The sequence below is a fragment of the Sinocyclocheilus anshuiensis genome, unplaced genomic scaffold, assembly GCF_001515605.1.
Source record: "Sinocyclocheilus anshuiensis isolate Anshui unplaced genomic scaffold, SAMN03320099.WGS_v1.1 scaffold34, whole genome shotgun sequence".
NCBI lineage: Eukaryota > Metazoa > Chordata > Actinopteri > Cypriniformes > Cyprinidae > Sinocyclocheilus > Sinocyclocheilus anshuiensis.
In genome coordinates this window covers 70062-96190 of record NW_015544124.1, presented here as the reverse complement: position 1 = coordinate 96190, position 26129 = coordinate 70062, and the positions used below count along the sequence as shown (strand labels likewise).

The 26129-nt window shown below is 39.3% G+C and overlaps 3 protein-coding genes across 6 annotated transcripts in view; all 3 read right to left on the bottom strand.

Annotated features, from left to right (window-relative positions):
- Window positions 1–479: 479 nt before the first annotated feature.
- Window positions 480–11406, bottom strand: nfatc3b (nuclear factor of activated T cells 3b). Of its 3 annotated transcripts, none has more exons than XM_016494536.1 (9): window positions 10942–11406; window positions 8247–9402; window positions 7881–8043; window positions 6800–6999; window positions 5930–6102; window positions 4668–4808; window positions 4466–4530; window positions 4208–4334; window positions 480–2112 (listed from the first exon to the last, which is right to left on the bottom strand). In XM_016494536.1, exons 1-9 carry the CDS (start codon window positions 11021–11023, stop codon window positions 1253–1255), a joined length of 2967 nt encoding a protein of 988 aa, XP_016350022.1. In that variant the 5' UTR covers window positions 11024–11406; the 3' UTR covers window positions 480–1252. The 3 variants fall into 3 exon arrangements, with proteins under 3 accessions (XP_016350022.1, XP_016350023.1, XP_016350024.1); XM_016494537.1 differs by having other exon boundaries at window positions 480–2109; XM_016494538.1 differs by having other exon boundaries at window positions 4475–4530.
- A 314-nt stretch (window positions 11407–11720) lies between these two features.
- On the bottom strand, window positions 11721–17564 carry dus2 (dihydrouridine synthase 2). Its single transcript, XM_016494539.1, has 16 exons — window positions 17310–17564; window positions 16862–17019; window positions 16701–16746; window positions 16447–16538; window positions 16194–16237; window positions 16012–16072; window positions 15618–15665; window positions 15260–15325; window positions 15037–15107; window positions 14875–14961; window positions 14535–14703; window positions 14112–14233; window positions 13462–13605; window positions 13285–13372; window positions 12962–13035; window positions 11721–12872 (listed from the first exon to the last, which is right to left on the bottom strand). Exons 2-16 carry the CDS (start codon window positions 16985–16987, stop codon window positions 12611–12613), a joined length of 1500 nt encoding a protein of 499 aa, XP_016350025.1. The 5' UTR covers window positions 16988–17019; window positions 17310–17564; the 3' UTR covers window positions 11721–12610.
- A 2585-nt stretch (window positions 17565–20149) lies between these two features.
- Window positions 20150–26129, bottom strand: part of LOC107694835 (asc-type amino acid transporter 1) — a 15958-nt gene continuing 9978 nt past the window's right edge. For both annotated transcript variants that reach the window (XM_016494534.1, XM_016494533.1), the window contains 7 exons: window positions 25684–25837; window positions 25201–25324; window positions 24351–24454; window positions 22785–22881; window positions 22511–22660; window positions 22132–22303; window positions 20150–20643 (listed from right to left, as the gene is read on the bottom strand). In XM_016494534.1, coding sequence (XP_016350020.1) covers window positions 20516–20643; window positions 22132–22303; window positions 22511–22660; window positions 22785–22881; window positions 24351–24454; window positions 25201–25324; window positions 25684–25837 — 929 coding nt within the window. In that variant the 3' untranslated portion in view covers window positions 20150–20515. The remainder of the gene's footprint in view (window positions 20644–22131; window positions 22304–22510; window positions 22661–22784; window positions 22882–24350; window positions 24455–25200; window positions 25325–25683; window positions 25838–26129) is intronic.

The following is a 26129-nucleotide window of genomic DNA, read 5'->3' as shown; positions in this document are numbered from 1 at the left end:
CACACACACACACCCTGGCAATGAAGGGAGCATGATGCCGGACAACAGCACTCACTCAACGGGGGTATTCCAGTCCACTGCACCTGTCCTCTCTAACACAGATAAGTGCTGAGACATAGTAACAGTGGGCCAGGTAAAAACGACTGCCACAAACAGAAATAACACATTCTGCCCTAGGGTTTTGGTTCATTATAAATGTAAATATTTGTGATTAAAATGTATAATATATAATTTAATATTTAATCTAAACCCATTGTTTCTATATTTAATTAAAAATATATATTTATATTATTGCCATTATTTAATATTTTAAAATGTATAAAAACACTAAATGTAATTTATTTGATTATATGTTATATATTTTTATTTATAAAATCTAAATATATTATACTATGTATCTCATTCTGCTAAAAACGAATAACTAGTAACTTAATAAATGTATTCTATGCTACTCTATCCACAGAAAAATAAACACAAGGTATGGACAGCTTCTTTACCAAAGATCAAGTTCAGTCAACGCCATGTGCTTCTTCCACGTGACTTCTTCCAGGCTAATGGCAGCAACATCTTATGTGAAGTATGTAAGATTGTCACAATACAGCTGTGTAAAACTAGCGGTGGATTAGCCTTGGCGGTATATTTAGCTCTTTCAGTGACTCCATGCAATGCCAGTATCCTCTTTCCCACCGCACTGAGGGACAGTGGACTATAATTAGGCCCAAACTAAACAGGCTTCCAGACACTAGGGGTGGCAGCTGCTAGTTTTTTTCTTGAGAGTAAACAAAAAGCCCAGCTAGCATATGCCACAAAGCTAGCACATATTTTGTTATTGCAGCTTGGGGTGAGTTATTGACCCAGCATGAGACACATTAAGTGTGTATTACATTTAAACAGATAACATGGTCAGGAATAAACAGATACAATCACAGTAATATGTGAAAATGTTAATGGCTTGCCTTATTTCTGGATCACTAAAAGAGAACTTGTCAACATCTTTGGCATAATCTTGATTACCAAGTTTAAAAGCAGAAACTGCTGAAGTGTTGCTTCAGCAGTAAAATCGTCTAAATCTTGTTTTTAGTATTGGGATTACTGTTTCAGATGATTTAGAACAAGACTTACTTTTAATTCTTGTGGCTAGACCTTTGAAAAAGTGTTATTTTATTGTTTATTTTAGGGAATCACTTGCCCTATAGACTAGTTTTGCTTGTCACAATTCATTTCTGTGGTAATCAACACTGTCCACTTAACTTCATTGCTTTAAAATGGTTATCCTTGGAGTCTTACCATCATCAAGAGTGATATCCTGCAGGCCTATGGACTGAAAGGCTAGCTCTTTCTCTTCCTCGGGTTCCTGTTTAATGTGAAGGCGTTCTCCATCTTGTGACATACTGTAACTTTTGCTGGGCTCCTGAAGAGATGCACCTAAAGGCTGAGGGTCCATGAAGCTCTCGCTGATGGACGGTGAGTAAGAAGGCACTTTTGCAAGAGTAGGCTGATGGGAAAGAGGAAGCACCTGGGAAGACGAAGCCTGTGGGAACTGCACAGGATCCACAGTGTGCAGACCGGATGTATCCACATTTTGGCTAGTTAACACGGATGTATTTGACACAGAGACAGGACCAAGGTTGTGGAGATTTTGACTGTGTTCTGTAGGTATGCCTTGGTATCCTTTGCCTAGTTGAGACCTTGGTTGCTCTGCTAAGATTTGGGATGACTTGCAGCCTTGCAGTGAGCCACCAACCATTGGAAGACTAGGTTGTTCTTTGTAAGACAGATCCTGATGAGGCTTTTGGTAGAAAGAGTTGTTGAAATCCACCAATGATGGGTGGAACATAGGGTGGAGGTCTGCTTCAGCATTAAGGCTTCTTTCTGCTGGATGAGAGCGGCTCAGATAGAAAGGATCCTGAGGGGAGTAACTGAGATGGGTGGAAGATGGAGCACAAACTGTCCCTTCGGACAGCAGCCACTGCTCAAGAGGCTGGACCTCATCTGAAGCAAGCGGGTCTCTGGTGGTGAAGAGACCTGCTGGGGAGGTGGTCGGATGCTGCCCTCCAAGTTCATTGGTGTTAAGGTCCGCCCTTAAGCCAAACTCCTGCTTCACCTGCACTGCTTGGAAGGAGGATGTTCAGCACATTACAGATTAGCTTTATGAGCATTTCTTCATTTCTGAAAACATTTGAAAATTGATATACCATCTTGACCAGTTGAGACCTAAATCAGTCCAGTTCTACAGTGATCTCAGACCACATGGTGCATTATACACACAAACTAATCCAATCTCCCAAACTACAAGTTACAAGATTGGTTAGCCCAGGGCCAACGTCCTGCAGAGTTTAGCTCCGACCAGCTTAAACACACTTGCCTGGAAGGTTCTAGTGAGTCTAAAGACTGTGATTAGATGGTTAAGGTGTATTTAATTGGGGTTGGAGCTAAACTCTGCGGGACGTTGTCCCACCAGCAACAAGTTTGGACACCCCTGGGTCAGCCTCTACACTGGTAGCCACCCTGCTCATGGAGGGCCACCTTACTGCAGACCTTCAGTTTCAACCCTGGTCCAACCTGTTATTTATAAACACCTCGACTGCTTCTGGTGTGTTTGATTAGGGCTGGACTGAACTCTGCAGGATGGCAGCCTTCCAGATACTGAGTTGGCTACCCCTGCTCTACGCAGATTCTGAAAGTCAGTGAACACACACTTACAGTGGGTATAGAGAAGAATCACGCCCCTTAAAAATAATCACATTTTGTTGCTTTGCAGCCTGAAATGAAGACGGACACAGTTTTGTTGGTTTTTAGGAGGGGGATGGTCCTTTTTCCAATTCAGTGATTCTGTTTGTTTATTTTTTTCTGACATGTTGGTGTTATATCTTTCACTTGGATGTTATAAGTTGCACTGAGTAAATACAGCTGGATAAAACAAAAACTGTGTCCGTCTTCATTTCAGGCTGCAAAGCAACAAAATGTGATTATTTTAAAAGGGGGTGATTCTTTTCTATACCCACTGGATCACTTATAAATGGTCATTTTTACCAGTTGCCAGGCTGCCACGATGAATGCTACACAGGACATTGACTCATCTCTTTGATGTTTTGAGTTTGGTTTGAGACTGTTATTAAGATGATCCGATCATAAGTGGTCAGCCGAGATGCTTTAGCATTTCCACCTGGTATTACCATGCGTCTCCTTTGATCACTTGTTTTCAGATTCCAAGGAGACACTCACCTCTTATTTTAGTACTCAGGCACGTTTCCATTAGGCTACCCTTCAAATTGCGCAAATTGAAAATACGCCTAATGGAAACGCGTAAATTTTGCAAAAACGCCCATATATCGCAAAAAAGTTTTTGCGCTCGCATGAGGTGGTTTCTCAGGCAATGCGGCTTAGACAGTTCACACTGCACACGTCTGTGGTGCAATGTGGCTCTGATACGGCCACTGAAGCTGATTGCGGCCACTCTAGTCAATGCTTGTGTTTATTCCAGCCGCGCCACGCACGTTTCTGAAGCGGCTCTCTGTGCTGCTTCTATAAAGATACACGCATACACCTCCTTTGAATAAATATAGCCAAAATCCCATCAAAATCCGTTGCCATGAGGTAAAACGCACAAATACTACTGGATGACCAATGTTTTGGTACAATGCAGCTAACTTTGAATTGCTTGTTTTGGGAGCTTTCTCACAACAAGTCCCAGGATGAACACATTTTAGGTACTTCACTGTGGTCTGGACAGACAGCGTTTCTACAGTACTACAAATGCAATGCGATCATGTGCATTTTTAACTACCTCCATTTGTGGTTTCAGGGATCAGATAAAATGTTTTACATCTTTCTTTTTCACCGTTAGTGCTGACTTGTGATTGGACCACCAAAGATGCATCTTAATGCCAGGTGGAAACAGGATATCCTTCATGACTCTGAGTTGTGTCAGTAACCATTATCAGGACTTATTTCTTTAAGACAAACATATATTCTGGATCTACATAAATTTTCTACTAATTGCTTCTGGGTAGACTGTACAAACATTCCTAAAGACTATTCATTATTGAAAAGTCTTGTTGAACCAGTTTGATACTGTTGCATCATCTACATCCATATTTTAACTGTAGTTGATGTATTACTCAGAATACCTCTTGCTGTCTAACTGTCAGTTCTCGGCACCAAACCCGAGCTTGCTGACAGTGTTACTCGTAAGAAGGACTATTACCTGAAAGATAGGTGAAGAACTGTGAGGCACTTCTCTTCCTCTTGCCATTGCTAACGTAGAACTGCACCTGGGTGGAGGAAGCCGTGGTTTTCTTGTAGTACGGAGGAATCTTTACCACTATGCTTGTCTAAACAGGAATGGGAACACAAGAAAACTACCTGTAATAACAGATCTCAATGGGAAGTGTGAAGCACATACGTTATGCTGTTAAAAGAATTTGAGGGATTTCAGTGTTTTATTACAAAATCGATAACATACTGTGTTTACATTTTGACTCTTTTCTTGTAAAGCCCTCACATCGACCTCCCATTGTGTTTTACCATCTGGAATGGAAAAAAAGGTTTATTACATAAACTGTCATCCAAAATGTATTGCAAGACTACTGATCTAATAACAGCTCCTAATTACAGAAGATAAACTAGCTGGGAGAATAGATATTGTAAAAAATTATTCAACGTACCAGAGCTCTTTTCTTGGAAGACAACTGTTGACTCTGGATTGATGTTTTGGCCTGTTATAAGCATCTCTTCTCCTCCATTCACAGAACCACAGGCGGGACTAAAGCTCTCGATTTGGGGAAGTTCCTGAGCTAATCGTTGAGCTAGTCAACATAGAAAGAAAATGGCTGTCAATTGCTGAGGAAATGTTTATCAGTATGGCTTGATAACGCTTTCAGAATTAAAATTTGAGTTTTGTGGCTTTTAGCTGTCAAAGTCTGTTAGCTCTATGTCTTCATCATCATCAATGCCATTGTCCTATCTGTATGTAATGTGTGTAAAAGTTGAAGCTGAATGAAAATTATTTAAAGGGGTCATATGATGCGATTTCAATTTTTCCTTTCTCTTTGGAGTGTTACAAGCTCTTGGTGCATAAAGAAGATCCGTAAAGTTGCAAAGACTAAAGTCTCAAATCCAAAGAGATATTCTTTATAAAAGTTAAGAGTCAGCCACACCTACCTAAAACGGCTCGTTCTAACACGCCCCCACATGTCTACGTCACTATGTGGGAAGATTTGCATAACGCCGCCCAAATGTTCACGCAAAGAAAGAAGGCGTAACTTTTATTCTCGCTGTAGTATTGTTGCTGCTGCCATGTCATGAAGGCGCTGTGTGTTTCGTTGTGAAAGCGAAACTACTTTGTTTGGTCTTCCAAAAGAGGACGATATGGCTTCGTCATGCCTGGAGCTGATCCGTGCTGGTCGCTGAGGAAATACATCAACTTCACGCTGTGGATCGCCGGATCGGCTTTCACCGTGGACGAAGCGGAGTCCAGCCCGGGGTCGTCACGTGTGGTTGCCGCAAGCATCACAATATGGTAAGGGACATAAAATTTCCGTCACACGCTTGAGGTATTCGGCCAATCACAACGCACTGGATAGCTGGCCAATCAGAGCACACCTCGCTTTTTCAGACCGATGAGCTTTGTAAAAATCGACACGTTTCAGAAAGGCGGGGCATAGAGGAGAAACAATAATGTACAGTATGTGAAAAATAATGTGTTTTTTGAACCTTAAACTGCATAAACACATTTCATTACACCAAATACACAAAATAATGTTATTTTTAGCAGCATCATATGACCCCTTTAAAGCTATTTTAAATATGTAAAAGTTCTCTGTAAAATATATAATATTTGTTCTTATGAGGAAATGGACAAATAATTGTAATGACATCATCTTCACAGGGCATATACACAAAATCGTTTACACAGAAAAGAACTCACAGCATTCTATAGGCATGGACGCCACCTGCAGTGACAGCACTTTTCCATTGTGTTGAGGGATATGAACACGGAACACAGCACGCACACGTGTGTTTTTACGCCCGATATCCGTCTCTCCTTTCCGCAACTCTATGTCTGAATTCCGTAGCTTCAGGATCCCAGCACAGTCAATGCTTTCAAGGAAACATGATAAAAGGCAACCATTAAATATTACAGTCAGTTAAACTCTGTTTATTTAATAAAACTGCAGTTATCTATGGAAATGAAACCAAAGAGTGACATAAACTGTGCTGACAGTGGCCCGGAGCAACTTTTAACTATTAGCTGTAAATCCCATTTAAGTCATTTCACTTTGTATATTCATGAGACCTGCATTTAGTCAGTAGCATCGACATATGGAAAAGTTTCTATTAAAAGCCTGGCCGGTATGGGAGTGGGTGGATGTATCATCACGCAAAAGCAGTAGTTTTTGTTTATTACCAAAGCCATTGAAGCCATTGTTCTATTCTCAGCCATGATTAATTTATTCCGTTAGCAAAAATGTCGGATAATAATGTGGGTGCCAAGATACAATGATTTATGTGATCTCAACAAGTCGGTTTCCACGATGTAATTCACTCCATGTAAAATAAATCAGCTTTAATTAGGGTTCTAATTAGTGTGTAAATCAAAAAAATTAAGGGGGAAAAATACCGATTGTACCTTTAAAACGGTTCTGAATTTCACATGTTTTACATTCAGAGCTGCCTTCTTCTTGATATAAAGACTAAACTGTCAGCCATGTCAATACATCATTTATGCAAAAAAAGCTCTCTCTACAATGCATGCAGGGCTGGGTGCATGTAAATCAGAGGTTTGTTTGACAGGTACCTGGTACACATGTTGTTTTCAGGCAGGAGAGGAATTTCGAGAACTTTGGTGCTGGATATCACTGTCTCTTGACTCGGCGTCGCTACGGTTTTCCCAGTAATCCTGTGCACTTGATAGAATGGGTGTGGCCTGGTGTAACGCTCATCCGCTGTCCCGATGAACATCTGCAGGCTGACGGGTTTTTCATTATAACCTATTAGCTACAGATGCAAGAAGATATGATATGGGTAAACAGACAACTGGTGATTCCAAATGAATCGTTCCTAGATGCATCTGCCTATCCATCACAGTTCCAATGCTCTATAGCTCTTAAGTATTCAAATTAGCCCATATCAGGCCAACATTTCACACCAACGTTCAAAGATTGTGTCGACTAACTTTCCCTTTCTAGTTTTACATGCTATTATCTCTGAGAAGCTCCTTTAATGGCAAAAATTGTCTGCCATTTGTGTCATAGGTAGCTAGGGTAAACAAACAGACCAACACATGTAACATTAGCTTGCGCCCTGTTAAAAATACCACAAGCTGACTGGATCAAAAGTTCTGTCCATAAGATTGGCTGATATAGCTCTCCTTCTCTCATAGGTAAATTCAAGTATTATTAATCCAGTAATATCTAAACTATCCAATCCCATACAAATTAATATTATAATATTAATATAAATTATTAAATACACCCGAACAATAATCTGGTACTTTTGTCTTGTGCTAGAGCAGATGTCAGATGAGCAACAAACCTTTAGGTATGGAACCTAACCTTTCTCAATTTATCAGAACAATGAAAACTGCTGTGCAAGTTCAGTGAACAAAATGTGCACTCTACAGTCGGCGCGCTGTGTGATGAACAAAAACGACATAGAAAAGTAGGTAATGATGGATGAAATACTCCATCAATAATTAATCATGATCAATAAATCACATGTAAGAAATTCCATTTACAATTCACTAGTGGCACCACCAAATGGAATTGTAAAAATGACTGTTTCCAAACAGGTTTTTCACTCCCATTTTTCAGATGAACCTTCTTCAACTGTGGGGGATTTCATAACAGGCTAATCTGATATCTGGTGCAAACTCTGACCTTAACAACAGGGTGTCTTCCACAGTCTGATTTAATGGCCCCGCGACTGCCCTCCGTCTCATAATGGGCTCTGTGGTGAGGTTTAGGTTGGATCTCCATCTTTAACTCACACTGGCCACACTGACTGGGCAGATGGCAGTCCAGTGGAGGTAAAGATGTGGACCTGAGTAAGAAAAAGAAACAGCAGTGGCTGTAACAAGTGTGGCTGTTGTTTTTGAGCACTGGCCAGTGAAACAGGACACCCATTGTTATAGCCCTAACAGGTTCATAAATGATGGAACAACAAGGCCAAAAACTATTATGTAACCGGCACTTGTTCAAAACCAAAAGGTGAACAATTGGGTCCTATATGTACATGCAATTTACCTGTATAAAGGAGTGCTGACTTGTTTGGGTTTAACCCAAGGGAAGTGTGTTGGGACGGCTAAGAAATGTTCCACCATATCCTCTTTCTTTAAACTGGGGAGGGACATGGTTATGCCTGAGTTTAGCGATGGATTTGCAAGATCTGGGTCTTGAAGACTTGAGTCCTCTTGTCCAGGCAACAGAGCCACTTGATCCTGGTTGTGGTTGGTCTGATACATTCTTCTTGTTTTGGATGGGATGTCTACCTCCAATGGAAAGGTCTGGTAGGGAGCAAATGTGGCGCCTCCCATCCATGTCTCCTCAGTGACACTCCCCCGAGGAGAATGAGATGGTGTTATGTTGGGGGAAAGGTGAGGAGATGCCGAACCGGGAATGACCTCTGCACTGGAATGTCGCCTTTTTCCACATGGCGAGGTTGGCCGAGAAGAGGGCCGCGAGGATGAGGAGTGTGGACGGGGACTGAGCCACGTTTCCTCAGTGATGCTGGTGCGGGGTGACTGATACGGCGACAGCGATTGGGCGCAATGATATTGTAGAGGTTGCTGATGATGTTGTTGGTAACAGTACCAAGGATCATCTCCATATGCAGCCATACATCCCGGAGAACCAAAGGGAGAGACAAGCGGAGACACTTGAGGAGACGCCTGGGGAGAAGTAAGCGGGGACGGCAGAGGAGACACCAGCGGCGACACTAGAGGAGAAGCCAGCCGAACTTGAGCAGCTGCCTCATTCAATTCTGCCTCCACGTCATCGTAGATGTGTGAGAAGGATTCACAGGATGAGGCATCAGACAACCAGCTGCGGGAGGACAAACTACTGCAGGGGCTGGGACACAGTGAGGACGTGTCCCTGTACGATGCATCCAATGGCAGGAAGAGCTGGTCCCTTGATAGAGACCCAGCACCGGCTTCCCCACAAGCACCTGCAGACTGGTCCAACTGGTGCGCGCCCAGGTCCTGGTGGCAGTTGGCTGGGATAGAGGTGATTTGGATGCTAGGACAGTCAAATACCCGGCTGGGAGACTCCATGGGTTGGAGGGAACCAGGGTGAGGGGTGCCATAAGATGGGTTTGTACAGCTCTCCTGCTGTTCTGTGGGATGGTGAGGCCCAGGAGGAAAGAGAGGGTAGCAGGTGGCATCATCATCCGATCTGGATTCTAGAGTAACAGGGAAAAGGTTATTTTTAACACAAGACCACTTAATATGCCTATCCTGGCTCATGCCATATGTCATTTTACTTAAGGTGGGAATACACTACAGACTTTTGCGCAGATTTTTGCCTTGATTTGCAGTCTGGACATTATCTAGTGAAAGTCAGTCAGTCCGCAGATTTTTTTGTTTTGTTTTACAAGAAGTCACGTAGTGCATGATGGGCACAGACTCTGTTTGATTTATTTCCCCTCATTTTTATAATGAGGTGTGGCTTGCTTTTGTCCATTGGGAGTTGCTTGTATTTCTAAAATGGCTTATTATATTAGAACATACGCAATAGTGATCTGCAGAGGAGATAAGAACTCATCCAACTCCAGACTCCCCTACTCATTAAAGTTTTCCTTTGTGCCAAATGACTGGCCATCAAGTCAGTGGTGTCCACCTTGGTTAACCTTATCCTGTAGTCTACTGTGACTACACACGAGATGAAGCTTCTTGAAAGATTATGATTTTTTCCCCCCATGATAATGTGCACTGATGAATCGTGTACATGTTATTTTTGATTGCTTTTTTAGGGAAGACAAATACAATCCAGTAAGCTGTTATGTCAGTGACGTCGTACTGCAAAAAAGTACTAATTTTATAAATAACCCTTCACACAAACAACAAACCAAAGAAATGATGTTCCCAAGAGCCGCATAGGTTACGTCCTTGGCATACTGTTGGTACTTGAGCAAATACATTTCGAGAGATGCTCTTATGGCTCATTCAGACACACGAGCAAACTGACAGCTGCCAGAAGTGCAACAGCAGCTAACCATAAATATCACACACACACACACACACACACACACACACACTCTCTCACATACAGACACACGAGCTAGGGATGCTGTCACACTGATAACACTATCAGTCTAATATAATGTTATAGATCCTCAATGCACTCAAGCTTCAACAGTCAAATGTCCAGCAATAAAAACTTGACAGGTGATTTACTGTGAGTTTAACCATGATATCAGTCAGGTTTACCTACAGATGGAGGAAGAAGGATTACAGTGGACAGTATAACTTGGGAAGTAGGCTTACAATAACATATGCTTACAGTGCCAATAATAATAACAACACTATTAAATAATATAGGCCTATACAAAACCAATCACAGCAGTTTTAGTTCTACTGCTATTTGTGTACCATCCACGAAAACTGCGAAATTATTCTCATGCACACAGAAAATGTATGCATACGTTTTAAAAAGCTGTTTCGCATGATTACACTTTGACCTTCCTCTTTATGCACGTCAACTACACCAACTACTGCAGTAGATCTTGCAAGGTAAGGAAGTGACTTTTAGTATTTAGAAACACAAATAGTGTCAATTATTCATAACAGATCCAAACATGGCCACTTCTGCAAAGCATTCTCGACGTAGACGCGCAACTTCATCGCTCCCATTTTAACCGCGCGCGCTTGCACGCACTTCATTGATTATAATCGGAGCGTTGCGATCGTCGCGTAAATTACCCTGAAAGTAACGTACAAACCTGGGTGGCCCAGCAGCTGAGTGTAACTGCTCTCCCCGAACATCAGTCTGAAGTCCAGCTCCTCTCTGTAGTTAGTAGTCATTGCATTAGAGACCTCAGCTCTACTTCCTTCTATTCAATTACAAAAACAAGTCCATGCGTGCGCAAACACAAGAACACTCCAACTTTCTACAAGTCACTTTGGTTGACGAAACGAGATGGTGTCAGCTCGAAAACCCGGAACACACGGTCCAAAATGTCCTTTTTTCCTCTCAGAAGTTGGTTAGACCGAGCCGTTGATGTTGTTTCTTCTCGGACTTTGTTGACTTCCCGCTGCGTTTAATAATCCCATGCTGGGTTTGGTGTTGATCTGAAGTCTCGCGCACATGTAGATGGATAGAGTAAAGTTACATCCAGACGTGACGACACGACATCTGACAGACTGCAAACACTCGCAGAGAGAGAGAGAGAGAGAGAGAGAGAGAGAGAAACAGAGAGAGAGAGAGAGAGAGAAACAGAGAGAGAGAGAGAGGAGAAACGGAGAGAGAGAGAGAGAGAAACGGAGAGAGAGAGAGAGAGAAACAGAGAGAGACAGACAGAGAGAGAAAAACAGAGAGACAGAGAGAGAGAGAAACAGATATTCTGTTCGATTATTAACACAAGATTACAAAACTTTCTCAAAACCCACAAAATCTTGGAAAAAAGTCAAATTGGATTCCTGCCCAAACACAGAACATCTGACCACATTTATACCCTCCACACTATACAGTTAGTTTGCAAGGTCATAATATTGTGGCTCAAAACATATTAAGCGCCCTTAAAAAGAAAAAAAAAACCTGGTAACCAGTTTCCGCTTAAATAATTGTCATTACAGTTCCTGCTAATACTGCAAAATAAACAACAAAAATATGGTATCTTATTCAAAACGGTGTAAGAGGCTTTTGGAATCAGTCACTTTTACAGTAGCAAAATTTCTGTCTCATCAAAACAACGCCTACTTTGTTAGAGTACACCACATTTTCTGTTTGTCCGGTTTTAGACAAGGGTTTGTCTAAGTTTTTCGTTATTATTAGACGCCGTTTTGGCGGAAACCGTCACCATTATTATTTTTTTGAATAAAGGGCTGCCTACATAGGCTATACAGCATTTTTGGTCATCATTTGTGCATAATAATGCCCAAAATGCTGTCTAGTTATGCAACTTACAAGGTTTTGACATTTGCGAGTCACTGAAGATTTCCTTGTACTGTAAATGGGGGGAAAAACAAGTTAAGTAAACAGTTAAACTGGTTTATTTTGCAATAATGCTGGAAAGAAAGAAAAAGAAAGAAAGAAAATAAAGTTTCATGACATGTTATGGTACCTCTGGTACTTCCTTGTACTGTAAGTATTTGGATATACAATGCACCTTTCTGGTGAAGAGTGGAAATCTGTCAAAATTATTTAAAAAGCGTATTTAATAAAAATAAATCTCATTATTCCTCCATGAGTCGCATAAAGCAAATTACAAACCAGTACTAGTGTGCAATAAGACAGAGATGGCACCTGAAAAGGGAACACTGAATTTAACAAACTTAAAGGCAACTACAAAGAGCACTGTTATTTGTCAGATAAAACTGCACTTTGCACTGTAATGAAAAGGAATGAAATGTCGGTTACAGCGAGCTCAGATGATGAGTTTTTGGCCAATGTTAACCCGTGGTCTGACCACAGACACCATTCACAACTTTCGTCCTGCATATCATTTCCTCTTCCTCTTCCTGTGGGACTTCACTTGTGTGTCTCTTTCGTGCTGCTGACTCACTGTCATCTAGCGCTGCACATTTCTTGTCGTCCCTCTTGCGTTTATTTACCAGTCCGCTGTGCTCCTCTCCGATTCGACCCTCTGGAAGCCCGAGCGTGCGTAAACACACTATAGCTGCGGCCTGCTCTGCAAACTTCTTTGATTTCTCCCTGAGGAGGGCGGGAGACAGAAATACCGTACAGTCATTCTCTCTGCACTACTACAGTGTGTACGTAACTTCATCAACAACCAAACTCACCACAGGGCAGAGCGGTACTTTTTACTGTCAATGATAACTGTAGACTGAAAAGCTCGATCTTGAGTTCGCTGTTCCTGAGAAGTAAACAAATGGTTTAAAAAGTCTGTCAGAGGTTAATAGGTTGATATTAATATTCCAAGGCCACAAAACTTTTCCAGTTGATCAAGATTTACTGGATATGGAAAAATAAATAAATAAATAATTTCTATATTAAAAAATATATAAATAAAATGTGTGTGGTTTTTAATGCTAGTCTTGTCTTATGTTAAATCATTTTAAGTCGTCTTGAGACCAGTTTGCTGAGGCCCCAGTTGAGAACTGACCGTCTCATATACAGGTTGATCAAGCTTTTCCTTGCGGCTCCATTCCAGCAGGTACATCTTTGGTGTGATCTGAGGAGGGTAATCTCGCCTGGGGAACACATACACAAGCATAAATACAGTAAATGTGAACAAGTTAGAGTCCTTTCTATTTTAATGGGCCACAAAGGGCCAATTCACCTTTCGAAGCGGACAGGCATTGTGATGAGATCATCTTCATGTTTTGGTTGCTCTGTCTGATCGCCGTTGGTCTGCAGAGCAGCTTTTCTGGCCTCCAGTTCAGCTTTGGTCTTGTTGTAGAAGTCAGTCATTCCAAACACCTCACTGCAAAACAGACATGCAAAACACAGACATGCAAAACACAGACATGCAAAGGAGTGAAACAATGAAAACATGCCGAGGTCATATTTAAACTAGTGCTGTCAAACGATTAATTGCATCCAAAATAAAAGCTTTTGTTTACATAATATAAACAAGAAGTAAGAGTGGAGCAGAAAGTATCAGTAGCACTGTTAACATCCAGAGATGATAACTGTTCAGGGGAAGGAAGCGAAGATGAAAACATAGCAGATAGCCGGGAGGGTGAGAGTGAGCGTAGCTTACGATGAAAAGTGGCATGTGGAGGGGTATGTGTTGTGTCAGGAACCATGTTGAGGTTAAGAATAGTGGCTGAATGTGATTCAAAGGAGCTGTTGATACTCAGAGATGGTAAAGGATTACATTTCCAATCATTAGAGATAAGCAGACCAGTACAGTACAGTAAATAGGGTGTGTTTTCTGCATCAAATAACCATAAAATAAAATCCCACATGTACAATGCATGATATTACCATATTTCTTCGTTGGTCTGAGCTGCATGCAACCGTTTTCCAAATGGAGACTCGACTCGGTCTCTGAGCATCTGGCATAAGCAGTATTTGGTGTTAAATGGGTTATTGTCATAACGAACAGCCTGTAGGTAAATATAGGAGGAAAACGAAAAAACAAAAAAACTTCAGTAAGGCTCATAAACAACATATTACATTTATTAACCAAATTTGTCATCTGACACATTTACTTTTAAATGTACATATATATTTTTAATCATACATTCTAATAATCATACAATATTATTGTTTTCATTTTATTTTTATGTTACAGTTAGCTAGTTTATTATCCCTGTACAAAATAGATGTTATTTATGATTTTTGTAATCATTTTCCATAACAATTCATGCCTGACCTAATGAAATAAGCAGCTGTTATGTCACTCACATATCTGATGTAGTCCTCCATCACCTCATCCACAGACAGCGCCCCCTGCTGGCGGAAGATGGAGGGGTTCCACATGGCGGCCCGAGCCAGCATGACAGACGACGCTCCTGCAGCAGCTCGAAACTTCTCGATGTCCTCGAATGTCTTCACTATGTCTGAAGAGCCTCCGCTAATCACAAACCAACAGAGGAAAAAAAAGGGTCAAATAATAAAAACACAAAGATGTCATTAACCAACAATACCAACTGTACTGCATATTTAAATGTCAAATTGACAGTTTCTATTGCACAGATACAAATATGTAAATGCGGGATAAATGTAATGTAAGATGCAGACTGACTTGGCGATGACAGGTATGGACACACTCTCAGCCACAGCCTGGATATAATCACAGTGGACTGGATGCCGCGGCCGCTCTTCTTTCATCCTGACAACACAATATAAAGATGTTCTTTAAAACAAGAATCAATCCATAACCACAGGTTTAAAGAAGACGTCTTACCTGCCGTGCACCGCTATGGCTGCCACTCCTGTTTTTTCAATTCTCTTCACTAAATTCACTGTGTCCTCAAGCTGAGAGCGCATTAGGTGAAATTAGCCATTAGTTACTAGGAACAGTAAGGACTGTGATTCATATCAGGGTTTATTAAGTATTTTTAATCATTCAAAATTTTACACAAAGTAATTAATTACTTGAAAAAAATACATAGAAAAATATCACTTACTGTAGGAAGGATTCTGATTTTACATGTAACAGGTTTTGAAATTCCATTCACAAGAGTGCTTAGAATCTACAAGAGAGAAGTGGTAAAAGGGGTAGTTCACCCAAAAATTTGGATTTGTCTGTGCATGTTTTTTTTACTCTCATAGATTTTCGTTACCATTGCCATGCATTATACGACTGATACACCTACAAACAAAGTCACCTACATCTTGGATGCCCTGGGGGTAAGCAGATAAACATCAAATTTTCATTTTTGGATGAACTATCCCTTTAAGAAATAAAGAGTGAAAAAGAAAAGGCTTTATAATACTTATACTAATAAAACTGATATAGCAAAAAAAAAAACTAAGGAAACTTACAGCTTCAATTTTCTCAGGGTCAGAGAGAAGAGCTGAACCCATTCCTCCCTATGTGAAATGAATGGAAAATGTATAAATAACAGCAGCAGAACTATAACAATAATAATAATAATAAAAGTCATTTATAATCCTACACTACTAATGCAATAATTTGTCTCTCTTTTTTTTTTTAACAAGTTATCATTATGACAAGTTCAATTGAAAGCTTAACATGAATTCTGGAATGTCTTTGTAGTTCAACGCGAGAATGAAGAGCATTTCTTCTTTATTTTAGATCAATGCTACTCTGGTATTCAGATTCTAAACATATTGTTTATTTCTAGTTTTAAATAGGATTTTCATGATTTTACGGATTGTCAGCGTCATCTTTTTTGACACTGAGCCAAATCTGTACCTTTGTAGAGTATTCTTTGGGACAGCCCATATTCACATCAACAGCCGCCACATCATTTTCCCTGTTCAGGATAAAACAGACATGTTAAACATAAGTTTAAATGCGTATTAACTTACTGTAGAGCTGCTGTTTGAGAAAAACAACAGGTAATACATGATCTACAATGCATACATCCAACTCACACAAGCTTAGCCACAACCAGCGCTCTCTCCGGATCAGCCGTTCCCTGAACAGAATCAGACTGGGTTTTAAACTGAATAATCATAGAACTCAAACTCACTTATTGTTTAGAAATTAAGCTGCCAAAATGGCATATACTCAATCAGAGATGCCCAGATGTATTAAACACTGCACATAACTCAGTCGCATGAATATAAATCTTACCATGCCATAAATGAATGAGTGAATGAATGTTCAGGACGCTCTCATACTGACCATCTGAAAGACCACGCGGCCCTTCTCTTTACTGCAGGTGCGAAACATCACACGCTCATCTGGAGCAACAAAATCCACTGTCTCCAAAACATCTGAAGACACACATGAAGGTTTATTAACATGTAAGTTGGTCCTATTTCACATCACTTACGGATTATTTCAACAGACTGAAAGTTTAAAGTCATCAAATTTTGCCTGTATGTTATATAACAGCGTGTTCAGATATATAATAGAATCGGCAGAAACTGATGTACCGTTTACCACTCTCTCACACTGGGCCATTTTGATGTCAATCAGCTCCTGAAATGCACAAGGGCCATGAGCCCAAGTTAACATTTAGTATATTTCAAAGCAAGCGCATGGGATTCAGATGGACTGAAATGTGACATGTATGGGTGTAAATGTCCATCCTCACCTCGCAGTACACAATATCTGCTCCATAGTCCAGAGCCAGCAGTCTCATGGGCAGAGTGCCCACCCGCACCATAGGGGCCAGAGCAGTCTTATGAGCAAAACACAACCTGCCCATCATCTTCAGCATCCATCCATCCGCGGACCACTGCAGGCGAACAGCTATTCACGAGGGCGAAAACAAACACTGACAGACAGTATCCACGAGACATCCTCAGGCTCTTTTAAAAGCTGAAATTGTCAATGTTGTCAGCTAAAGTCTGTGAATCAATATTATCATACACAACGGGCATAAAAGTGCCCACTTGTTTTCAGAAATGTATTAGCAATAACTCTAATACAGCCAACTATGTTCAGTATCCCGAATAAATACAGCTATCGAGAAAAACTGGTCACTGGAGTGATATTATGGCAGTTGTTAAATATTTACGTGAGAGCAGAGTTGAACTTACGAGCATCAAACCGAACTTCTGTCTGCTTCACAGCTGCAGGGAACACGCGTGTTCGGCACGCACTTCCGGTGCTGACGTCATCGCCGCGCGACGCGAATATCGCTTCCCTCTCACCCACCCAGAAAATGGGAATTATCTCACTTGGAAAATGGGAATTATGTCACTTTGAAAATGGGAATTATCTCACTTGGAAAACGGGAATTATGTCACTTGGAAAATGGGAATTATCTCACTTGGAAAATGGGAATTATGTCACTTTGAAAATGGGAATTATCTCACTTGGAAAACGGGAATTATCTCACTTGGAAAATGGGAATTATCTCACTTGGAAAATGGGAATGATCTCACTTGGAAAATGGGAATTATCTCACTTGGAAAATGGGAATGATCTCACTTGGAAAATGGGAATTATGTCACTTGGAAAATGGGAATTATCTCACTTGGAAAATGGGAATTATGTCACTTTGAAAATGGGAATTATCTCACGTGGAAAATGGGAATTATGTCACTTGGAAAATGGGAATTATCTCACTTGGAAAAATGGGAATGATCTCACTTGGAAAATGGGAATTATCTCACTTGGAAAATGGGAATGATCTCACTTGGAAAATGGGAATTATCTCACTTGGAAAATGCAAATCACCGGCTGAGTTTCACAAATGTTTTAAAATATTTCCACGTATTCTATTATTCTTCACGTTAACCGCATATTACAGAGGAATATAGTATAGTAGTCAAGTGTGGGTTATGTAAGAATATGAAGGTAAAATAACGCCAAACGGAGAGAAAGTGGTGTGTGCTGGATTAATAAATGACCAAACGAGGAGGTATTACTAAATCAACCACTAATTATTCAAAATGTGCACACTGTCACACTCTTTAAGAACCGTATTTTTCCGGTTATGTTAGTGGCGCCTAGTTGGTTAAAGCGCCCGTCTAGTAAACGAGATCCATCGTTTTTCAGGGAGCTTTGCAGGTGTTTTTTCAAGTGTTTTGGAGACGTTGCCACAGTTCTTCTGGATTTAGTCTGTCTCAGTTTGTTCATGTAATCGCAGACAGACTGGATGATGGTGAGATCAGGGCTGCGTTCAGCCCGACAAAACGGTGCAAAACGTTTTTTAAATAATTTGCATATTAAAGTGCTGTTGGGACAGCATGTTGAAAAAAGAAGTGTAATAATGGGAGTAGTAATTGGCCAAATTTTCATAATATCTAATATTTCATAAGTATATTGTTATATAATTTGTTTTCCTATTCAATTATTTTTTTCTCCCAAACTGCATAATAAACATGCTTTAAGTCCTGGTATCCTCTACAGTGGACATGTATGAAAGGATGTCCTGTTTCGACTACCAGGAAAAAATAGTTTTGTGAATTTAGTATTTTTTCATGTCATTACATTGTTTAGAGCACAAGAAAAAAATGGTAAAATAACATTTTTGAGAAGACTTACAACTGTGACATGTGAGGTCTCAGAGAAATTCACTAAAATACAATGTCCTCTACAGAGGCAACAAGTCCATAGCTGGGTCTCAGGAGGATATAATCAGGAATATAGAAAAGTTTATGAAAGTGTCACTCCACAATACAATACCAAAATATATAAATATGTATAGTATTTATATGTTACATTAATCAGTGTCTAGCACACCTTCCTAATGAAAGGATATGGATCAGAAGACATTGCAATTACTAAATGATATTTAGACAGATTTAAAGAAGTTCCAGATCTATTCTTGTGCTCTTATTATTTCAGTTATTTTGCCTTTAATGTAAATATGTGCAAAAAATATACTTGGTCTTGTGATTTTATTTTGATGTTAATTAAATTTACTTACAAATTCCCACTGTATATAGCAGTATGTGCATCAGTGTGTATACAACAGCCATAGCTAGATTTGTGTCAGCTTATTTACAGCATCATAGGGATGTAGAAACTTCTACTATGACTTTACTTGGACCCATCTGTCTCTTTAATACCGTGTGGTTTATATACATGTTGCTGCTGATTGAGTTGACATTTTTGACACACCCACCAAACAAGAGAAAATGTATCTCAAACCCCTTTGCACACGGTTTCCAGGAAACATGTCGTTCAAACCGGAAACCGTAGCCAAACGTAGCGCACATCTCAAACCCCATTGCACACCGTTTCCAGGAAACATGTCGTTCAAACCGGAAACCGTAGCAAAACGTTGCGCACCGGCTTGGGCTTGAACGTGCCCCAGATCTATGTGTTCAGCACTGGCTGCTGTCAGACTCCTCGTGCAAACAAAAATCTCATTGGATTATTACAATTAATGGCAAAAGAAATGTGAACTGATTAATACTGACACACTACAGCAAAAGATAGAAATAACTGGCTTAAAACCATTTTTTTTGTTGGTGAATATATATATATATATAACAACAACATAAATGTACCTGAGAAGTAAAATTGTTTAAGACTATGAGAAATATATCTTGAATTGGATTTTGTCTTGTTCCAAACTTATTTTCACTTTTTAAGCATAAACCTCAATAAATGTATTATTTATTTTCTTATTTTCTAACAATTTTTGTTTTGATGGCTAAAAAAGCTCTTCACCAAGGGGGTTAAAGAAAAAAAATGCCTGCAGGTATTAAAAGAACCAAAGACTTAAACTATTTCAGTCTGTGTGCATTGAATTTATTTAATACACGAGTTTCACAATTTGAGTTGAATTACTGAAATAAATGAACTTCTCTATGACATTCTAATTTATTGAGATGCACCTGTAGTTTCAGACTAATAAAGACCAAAACTGTGGAGAGTGAGCATTGTTAGAAACACTTTAAATGTATTTACACCAGTGAGGCGTACAGTGCCTGTATAAATTGTTATGTGGTTGGAAAGACATCACAGGTGAAGTATCATACAAAAGAGAGGAGCGATTCTGTACATGTATCAACACAGGCCATTTGCAAATGAACCCCAGTAGCAAATTATAGGGTTTTAAAACAGTTTTCTGCAGTAGAAATAACACACCTAACCAATAAGTGAGCAATATCCAGTGCAGTACACAAACCATAATAGTTGAAACAGTACCATTTAAACCCACTCAAGCATAGTCCCCATTTAAACAAATGAGGCAGTTATTGTTTCATTTCTTTTTTACTACTACTACTACAAGCCTGGAAATTGTGGATTTTAAGTAAAGAGCTGCCAAATTAAAGTAATGCAAAATTCAGAGAGGTCCAGAAGCGTTGCTTATGAAGGAAGATTTGTCAGTCCATTCTGCCGCTTCAATAGGATCGATTTGTGGGTAAACAACAAAAAACACTCTTTGTCCCAGATATGTAGCCCACTCTGTAACAAAGATGACATATGTACACACATTTAATTAATTAATACATGAAATAATTTCATGGTTGTAAATAGTTCACCCCCCCCAAAAAAAAGAAAAAAATTCTGTTATCATTTACTCATCCATATGCCTTTACAAACCATACAACTCATCCAATGTGTATTTAACTATTCTGAAGTCATATAATAGCTTTGCATGAGAAACAGACATAAAATTAAGTTGTTATTCACTAAAAGCATTTGCTTCCACAGTTGTGAAAAATAAATGCACTTAATTGAATGTGTACTTCAAGTGCTAGTGTACTTAAAATCCTAAAAGTATATATATATATATATATATATATATATATATCAAAATGTAAATTCATGTCCCGGTCACATTTTCTTGGTTAAATAAACATTACTTACACTATCAAAAAAAAAAAATCTATTTCATGTTTTTACATTAACAACAATGTAATCAATATTCTATTTATTAAAGCCATGTATTAATCTCAAGTTAGTGTTTTTATGCATTTTACATTCATTAAAATAACTCACAACAGTATAATTTAAACAATATATTTTATTTGTGAACGTATGTTCAGCTATTCTTTTTAATAGTTAACTTTTAACTATTTTTGAATTTTTTGGATCATCAGTCATCAAAGCTCGGTAAATATTGGTCACAGATGCGGAGATTTACTTTAAATTTCACAAAGCCGAGTACTCACTAAAAACTCCCACAGATCATGTTTTCATGCCATTTCAAGTCTTATTTTGACGTAACAAAGTGGTTAAATCTAAGCGTGTGAGTTCTTTACTTACTTTTCTAAATTAGTCTTCCCATTAACGTCATTATATTTTCATTCAGACTGATTCGTGTAACGCGCACGAACACAAGAGGCGGGATTTATCGCATGAATCACTCCAAACATAACCAGTCATATCCAATCATATTGCGATGGAGGCATTGCCTCCTCTCACGTGATTTTCCCCCATTCATCTCAATTACTCCCCACCAAACTCACAGCACGCTTTAGTTGGTCTGTTAAAACTCAATGGGCTCAGGGGAGGCGAGAGAGATGCGGACTCCCGCTGTTACTTTACCTGCTGGTGTCGCTTGGACAGCGTTACTTTAGAAAAACAAGTGATTTATACACTTTTTAATGTTATATTTTGTAATATGGGCAATGTTTTATTTTTGTACTACGAATTTTTTTATTCTCATCCAATATTTTGAGGAGACACTGCGTCCCTTGCCTACTCGGAGGAAACGCCCCTGATGTATACAATATTAATCAGCGACTGTTTTTAACATTAAAAAAATAATATTAAGATACTGTGGGCCCTATTTTAATTACTTCTTTTTCACAATGCTGTTCATCACACAAAGCTATCATATGACTTCAGAAGACTTGGAACATAGTGCATGAGTCATGTGGACTACTTTATAATGTTTATTTGCCACTTGTTTGTACTTTTGCAGCTGAATGGAAAAGAGCAGCATGAACATTAAGTCATATATGCATTTTGGCTTGTCTTTCCAGTAAACTCCCAGGAAATAGACAGGCACTCCAGTGAGCATAATGACCAGTCCCACTCCACACACCAGCGGCTCCGAGTGCAAACTGAAGCCCAGCAGTAAAGCCCAGAAGAGCAGGTAACACACTGGCACTAGGAGACTCACCTGACAAGAGAAAAAACCTAAAACTCTCATATTCACCCAGCTGCTGGATCTTAAACACGATGTGGCTGTGACTGTCCTGCTGACGACTGCAGCAAACTACATGAACCCGCTGGATGCACTGGACTGTATAAAGCACCATTGTGCTTTATTATGTGACATATACACACACATACAGGCTGTTTATAATATTTGTATGTAATTGAATACCTTGATGGGCCTGTATAAGTTTGGCTTCTTCCATCTGTAGTAGAGCAGGCCAGCAATAGTGACTCCGTAAGAGAGGTAGTTGATGAACGAGACATAGTTTATAAGGTTGTGAGTTTCGCCAATGCACAAGATCACAATTGTGGCAGTGCACTGAAAGATAAGATTAAGAGGAAAAATAGAGAAAGAATAAAGTTAATTAAAAGATAGAACAAGTTGCACTCTGAGAAGCAACACGAGAGGCTTTTAGTGATAACAAAAACTGAAAATCACATACACAGACGAGCAGAGCTGGAATCGGCGTGCACTGCTTAAAGTGGATCATAGCAAGAAGGCTGGGTAAATGTCCCTCCCGTGCCCCGGAGAAACACAACCTGTATGTAGTCAAACAAATACACACGCAAACAGTAAATGCATAACAAAGAATCACTGTCATAACCAGTACTGCTTTATTCTCCCTATACGCAAAGTACACAAGTTGCGTAGGGCAACCACCAGGGGGCCCCATTGCCCTCAAAGATGATTTAAAGGGGTCATATGATGTTGCTAAAAAGAACATTATTTTGTGTATTTGGTTTAATGAAATGTATTTATTCAGTTTTTTCGGTTCACAAAACATTATTTTCCACATACTGTACATTATCGTTTCTCCTCTATGCCCCGCCTTTCTGAAACGCGTCGATTTTTACAAAGCTCATCGGTCTGAGCGTTGTGATTGGCCGACAAAATATTGACACTTTGGGCCCAATTTGGACATTTTCACTTAGGGGTGTACTCACTTTTGTGGCCAGCGGTTTAGACATTAATGGCTGTGTGTTGAGTTATTTTGAGGGGACAGCAAATTTACAAGCTAAGTTACACAAGCTGTACACTCACTACTTTACATTGTAGCAAAGTGTCATTTCTTCATGAAAAGATATAATAAAATATTTACAAAAATGTGAGGGGTGTACTCACTTCTGTGAGATACTGTAAATATGTGTTGGCAGTGTGTGAACACAACCACCCTACAATGATACAAATCCACCCACTCCTTATTTTTGAATCCCCGTTAAACCAAATCAGTCTCATTAGACCTGCCTTGCTAAGACACACATACTGTATATGCAAACACCATGTAAAAGTGAATTTTGCATCCGATGTCCCCTTTAAGGGGTTGGAGCTCATTATGGGGTTTTTATGAATGCCCTGACAAGTGGTCCCCTGAAGACTAGGACCGGCACTGCACAAAATATTTTGTAATATTTAAAATTTGACTGCACTGACATTATTGGACGAGAACAAAACTTAAACTGAATCGAGCTGAATAATGACACTGTTGCCTTCTGTAGAGCTGCTTTATAGCTGAAACTTTACACAGTTATTGAACTGAATCTACTGGCAGGAGCTGAATAATGACACTGTTGTCTTATTAGGGCTGCTCTACAGCAGAACTTGGGTTGGTCTCATATTTGACACATTTTGCACCATTGATTTCTCTGATCTCTTATTTTCCTGTTTATTACTGCGAAGCTGGTTTGAAACAATCTGTTTCGTATAAAGCCCTATATTAATAAAGGTGACTTGGTTACAACAAAAACAAAATGCCAATGTGGTAACACTTGAATTTTAATCTTGTCTTTAAGATTAATTACATTTACAGGTCTAGAGACACTTTTATTACTGACATTTATTTATTTGATTTTTTTCCCCTTTTAGTGTGAATGTTCAAAGAAGTATTACATTTTTGCACATAACAAGATACTGTATTATCACAAGGAGTCATTATACACTAACTTGTTAAAAAGTGACCCATTTCCTCGTGAGGTAAGGTAACGGTACACTGAAATAGAAATTGACTCACCTGGAGGAGGTGAAGAGGTAACCATTGATGCCCCCGAAAGTGGAGAGCGCCACAGAGATCGGCATGAGGGTGGAAAACACCCCGAGAAGCTTTTCACCAAAAGTCTAAGGCAAACGAAACAAAGCCTTAGCAATATCATTCAAAGGAGGATGTCTTGCCCATTGATAGCACAGTTTGTGCCGTCTGTGTTGTTTTTGCACCTGATTTACTAAAGAAAGTATTCAAATCAGGCACAAAATCTGTGTTGATAACACTTAACACAACACAACTGCCAGTCATGTGCATTGTTTGTGAAGGATGCAGCAGACTACCACAATCTGACATACTTTACTGAGCCTGTACAACATCACTCCACTTCCAGACACCTCAATCAACAGATACACAGTCTCCCTGCTTACAAATCTTCTTCCATCATTTGATCCAGGGTTATTTCAGTTAACTAAAACTAAAATTGTTGATGCTGGAAATAAAATAAACGTTAAATAATATAAAATAAAATATACATAAACGTATTTTCTTTCAGGTAGTTTCCAATGAAACGTTTCTCATTTTCATTTAGTTTAACTTGATATACTAAAAAATTACAAATGACACAAACACAACAAAATTACTAAAACGTGAACTAAAATTAAAATGGAAAATACAATTATAAAAACTAATTCAGTATATCCATACAAACACAACCATCTCCATTTAATCAAATTCTGACTGTTGTCTGGAAAATGTAATAGTGTGATTATCACACACTAATGTTTAGTGGATCCATCCTTGAGTGCTAGAGTGATGTTAATAATCTGGTGCTTTAAATGAAAAAATGTTAAGACACGAAGAGTCAAAGGCTTGCACTTACAACAGCCACTGCGTTGGAGGACAGCAGTTCCTCAGGAGACATGGAGGAGAAATATGCAATGTTTGTGAGCGTGTAGACAAATGTCACCAGGGGAATGGAGATGTATATGGCTCGTGGCAGATTCCTGAGGAAGACAGACAGACAGACAGACAGACAATGTAAATATATATACACATAATATGTAAATATATATATATATCCAGCCACAGAGCATGTGTGGATAAAAGGTCCTGGTTAAAAGGGTGAAAACTATGCAGCAGATAATAATTGTAGGTTCGACAACGACTGAGTCAAAAATTGCATCTGTGCCTGAAATGTCAGGATTTTAATGTATACAGTGCACATGTACATTTTTGAAATAGCTTATGTCATGTAATGCGACTAACATTCAGTTGTAAGTAAATGGCAGCAGTTTCCTCAGAAAGCGCCAGTAAAATTGTTCCAGCAGATTTTGTCAGTTTTAAAAAGTGGTATCAAACGAACCTCCTCGGATTCACCACTTCCTCTGTGACGTAGTTGAGGAAGTTCCAGCCGCTGAAGGCAAAGGAGGCATGAAGAAATGCCAGAGCAATCTGCCCAATGGAGGGAGCTTTATTAAACATGAACGCCACCTGTGGAGTCAGGCTCTCATAGTTACCTGAGCACACAGAAACAGAACAGCTCTATTAAAGTAACAAACACACATGTTGTGAAGAACTGAAATGATTACTAATTACATGTATTAACAGACTGCTATATCGGTATAACATAACTTGTCTTGTCAGTTGGTCCTATAAATACATTTTTTTTTTCCACCTTGAGAATGAGCTCCATATTCTGGCTAGATCATAAAATATGAGCCATGAAAGCCTAAAATATGATATACTGTATATATATATATATATATATATATATACAGTGGGTACGGAAAGTATTCAGACCCCCTTAAA

Excerpts from the sequence above, each read along its gene's own strand:
- nfatc3b (XM_016494536.1), bottom strand. The coding sequence starts at position 11,023 with ATGACTACTAACTACAGAGAGGAGCTGGACTTCAGACTGATGTTCGGG. Across the intron at positions 7,000-7,880 it reads GAAGACACCCTGTTGTTAAG|CTAATAGGTTATAATGAAAA; the intron begins GTCAGAGTTTGC and ends TTGCATCTGTAG. Across the intron at positions 4,335-4,465 it reads AGAGTCAAAATGTAAACACA|ACAAGCATAGTGGTAAAGAT; the intron begins GTATGTTATCGA and ends ATTCCTGTTTAG.
- dus2 (XM_016494539.1), bottom strand. The coding sequence starts at position 16,987 with ATGCTGAAGATGATGGGCAGGTTGTGTTTTGCTCATAAGACTGCTCTG. Across the intron at positions 16,238-16,446 it reads GCCGCGTGGTCTTTCAGATG|GGAACGGCTGATCCGGAGAG; the intron begins GTCAGTATGAGA and ends GATTCTGTTCAG. Across the intron at positions 13,606-14,111 it reads CAGACCAACGAAGAAATATG|TGAGGTGTTTGGAATGACTG; the intron begins GTAATATCATGC and ends TCTGTTTTGCAG.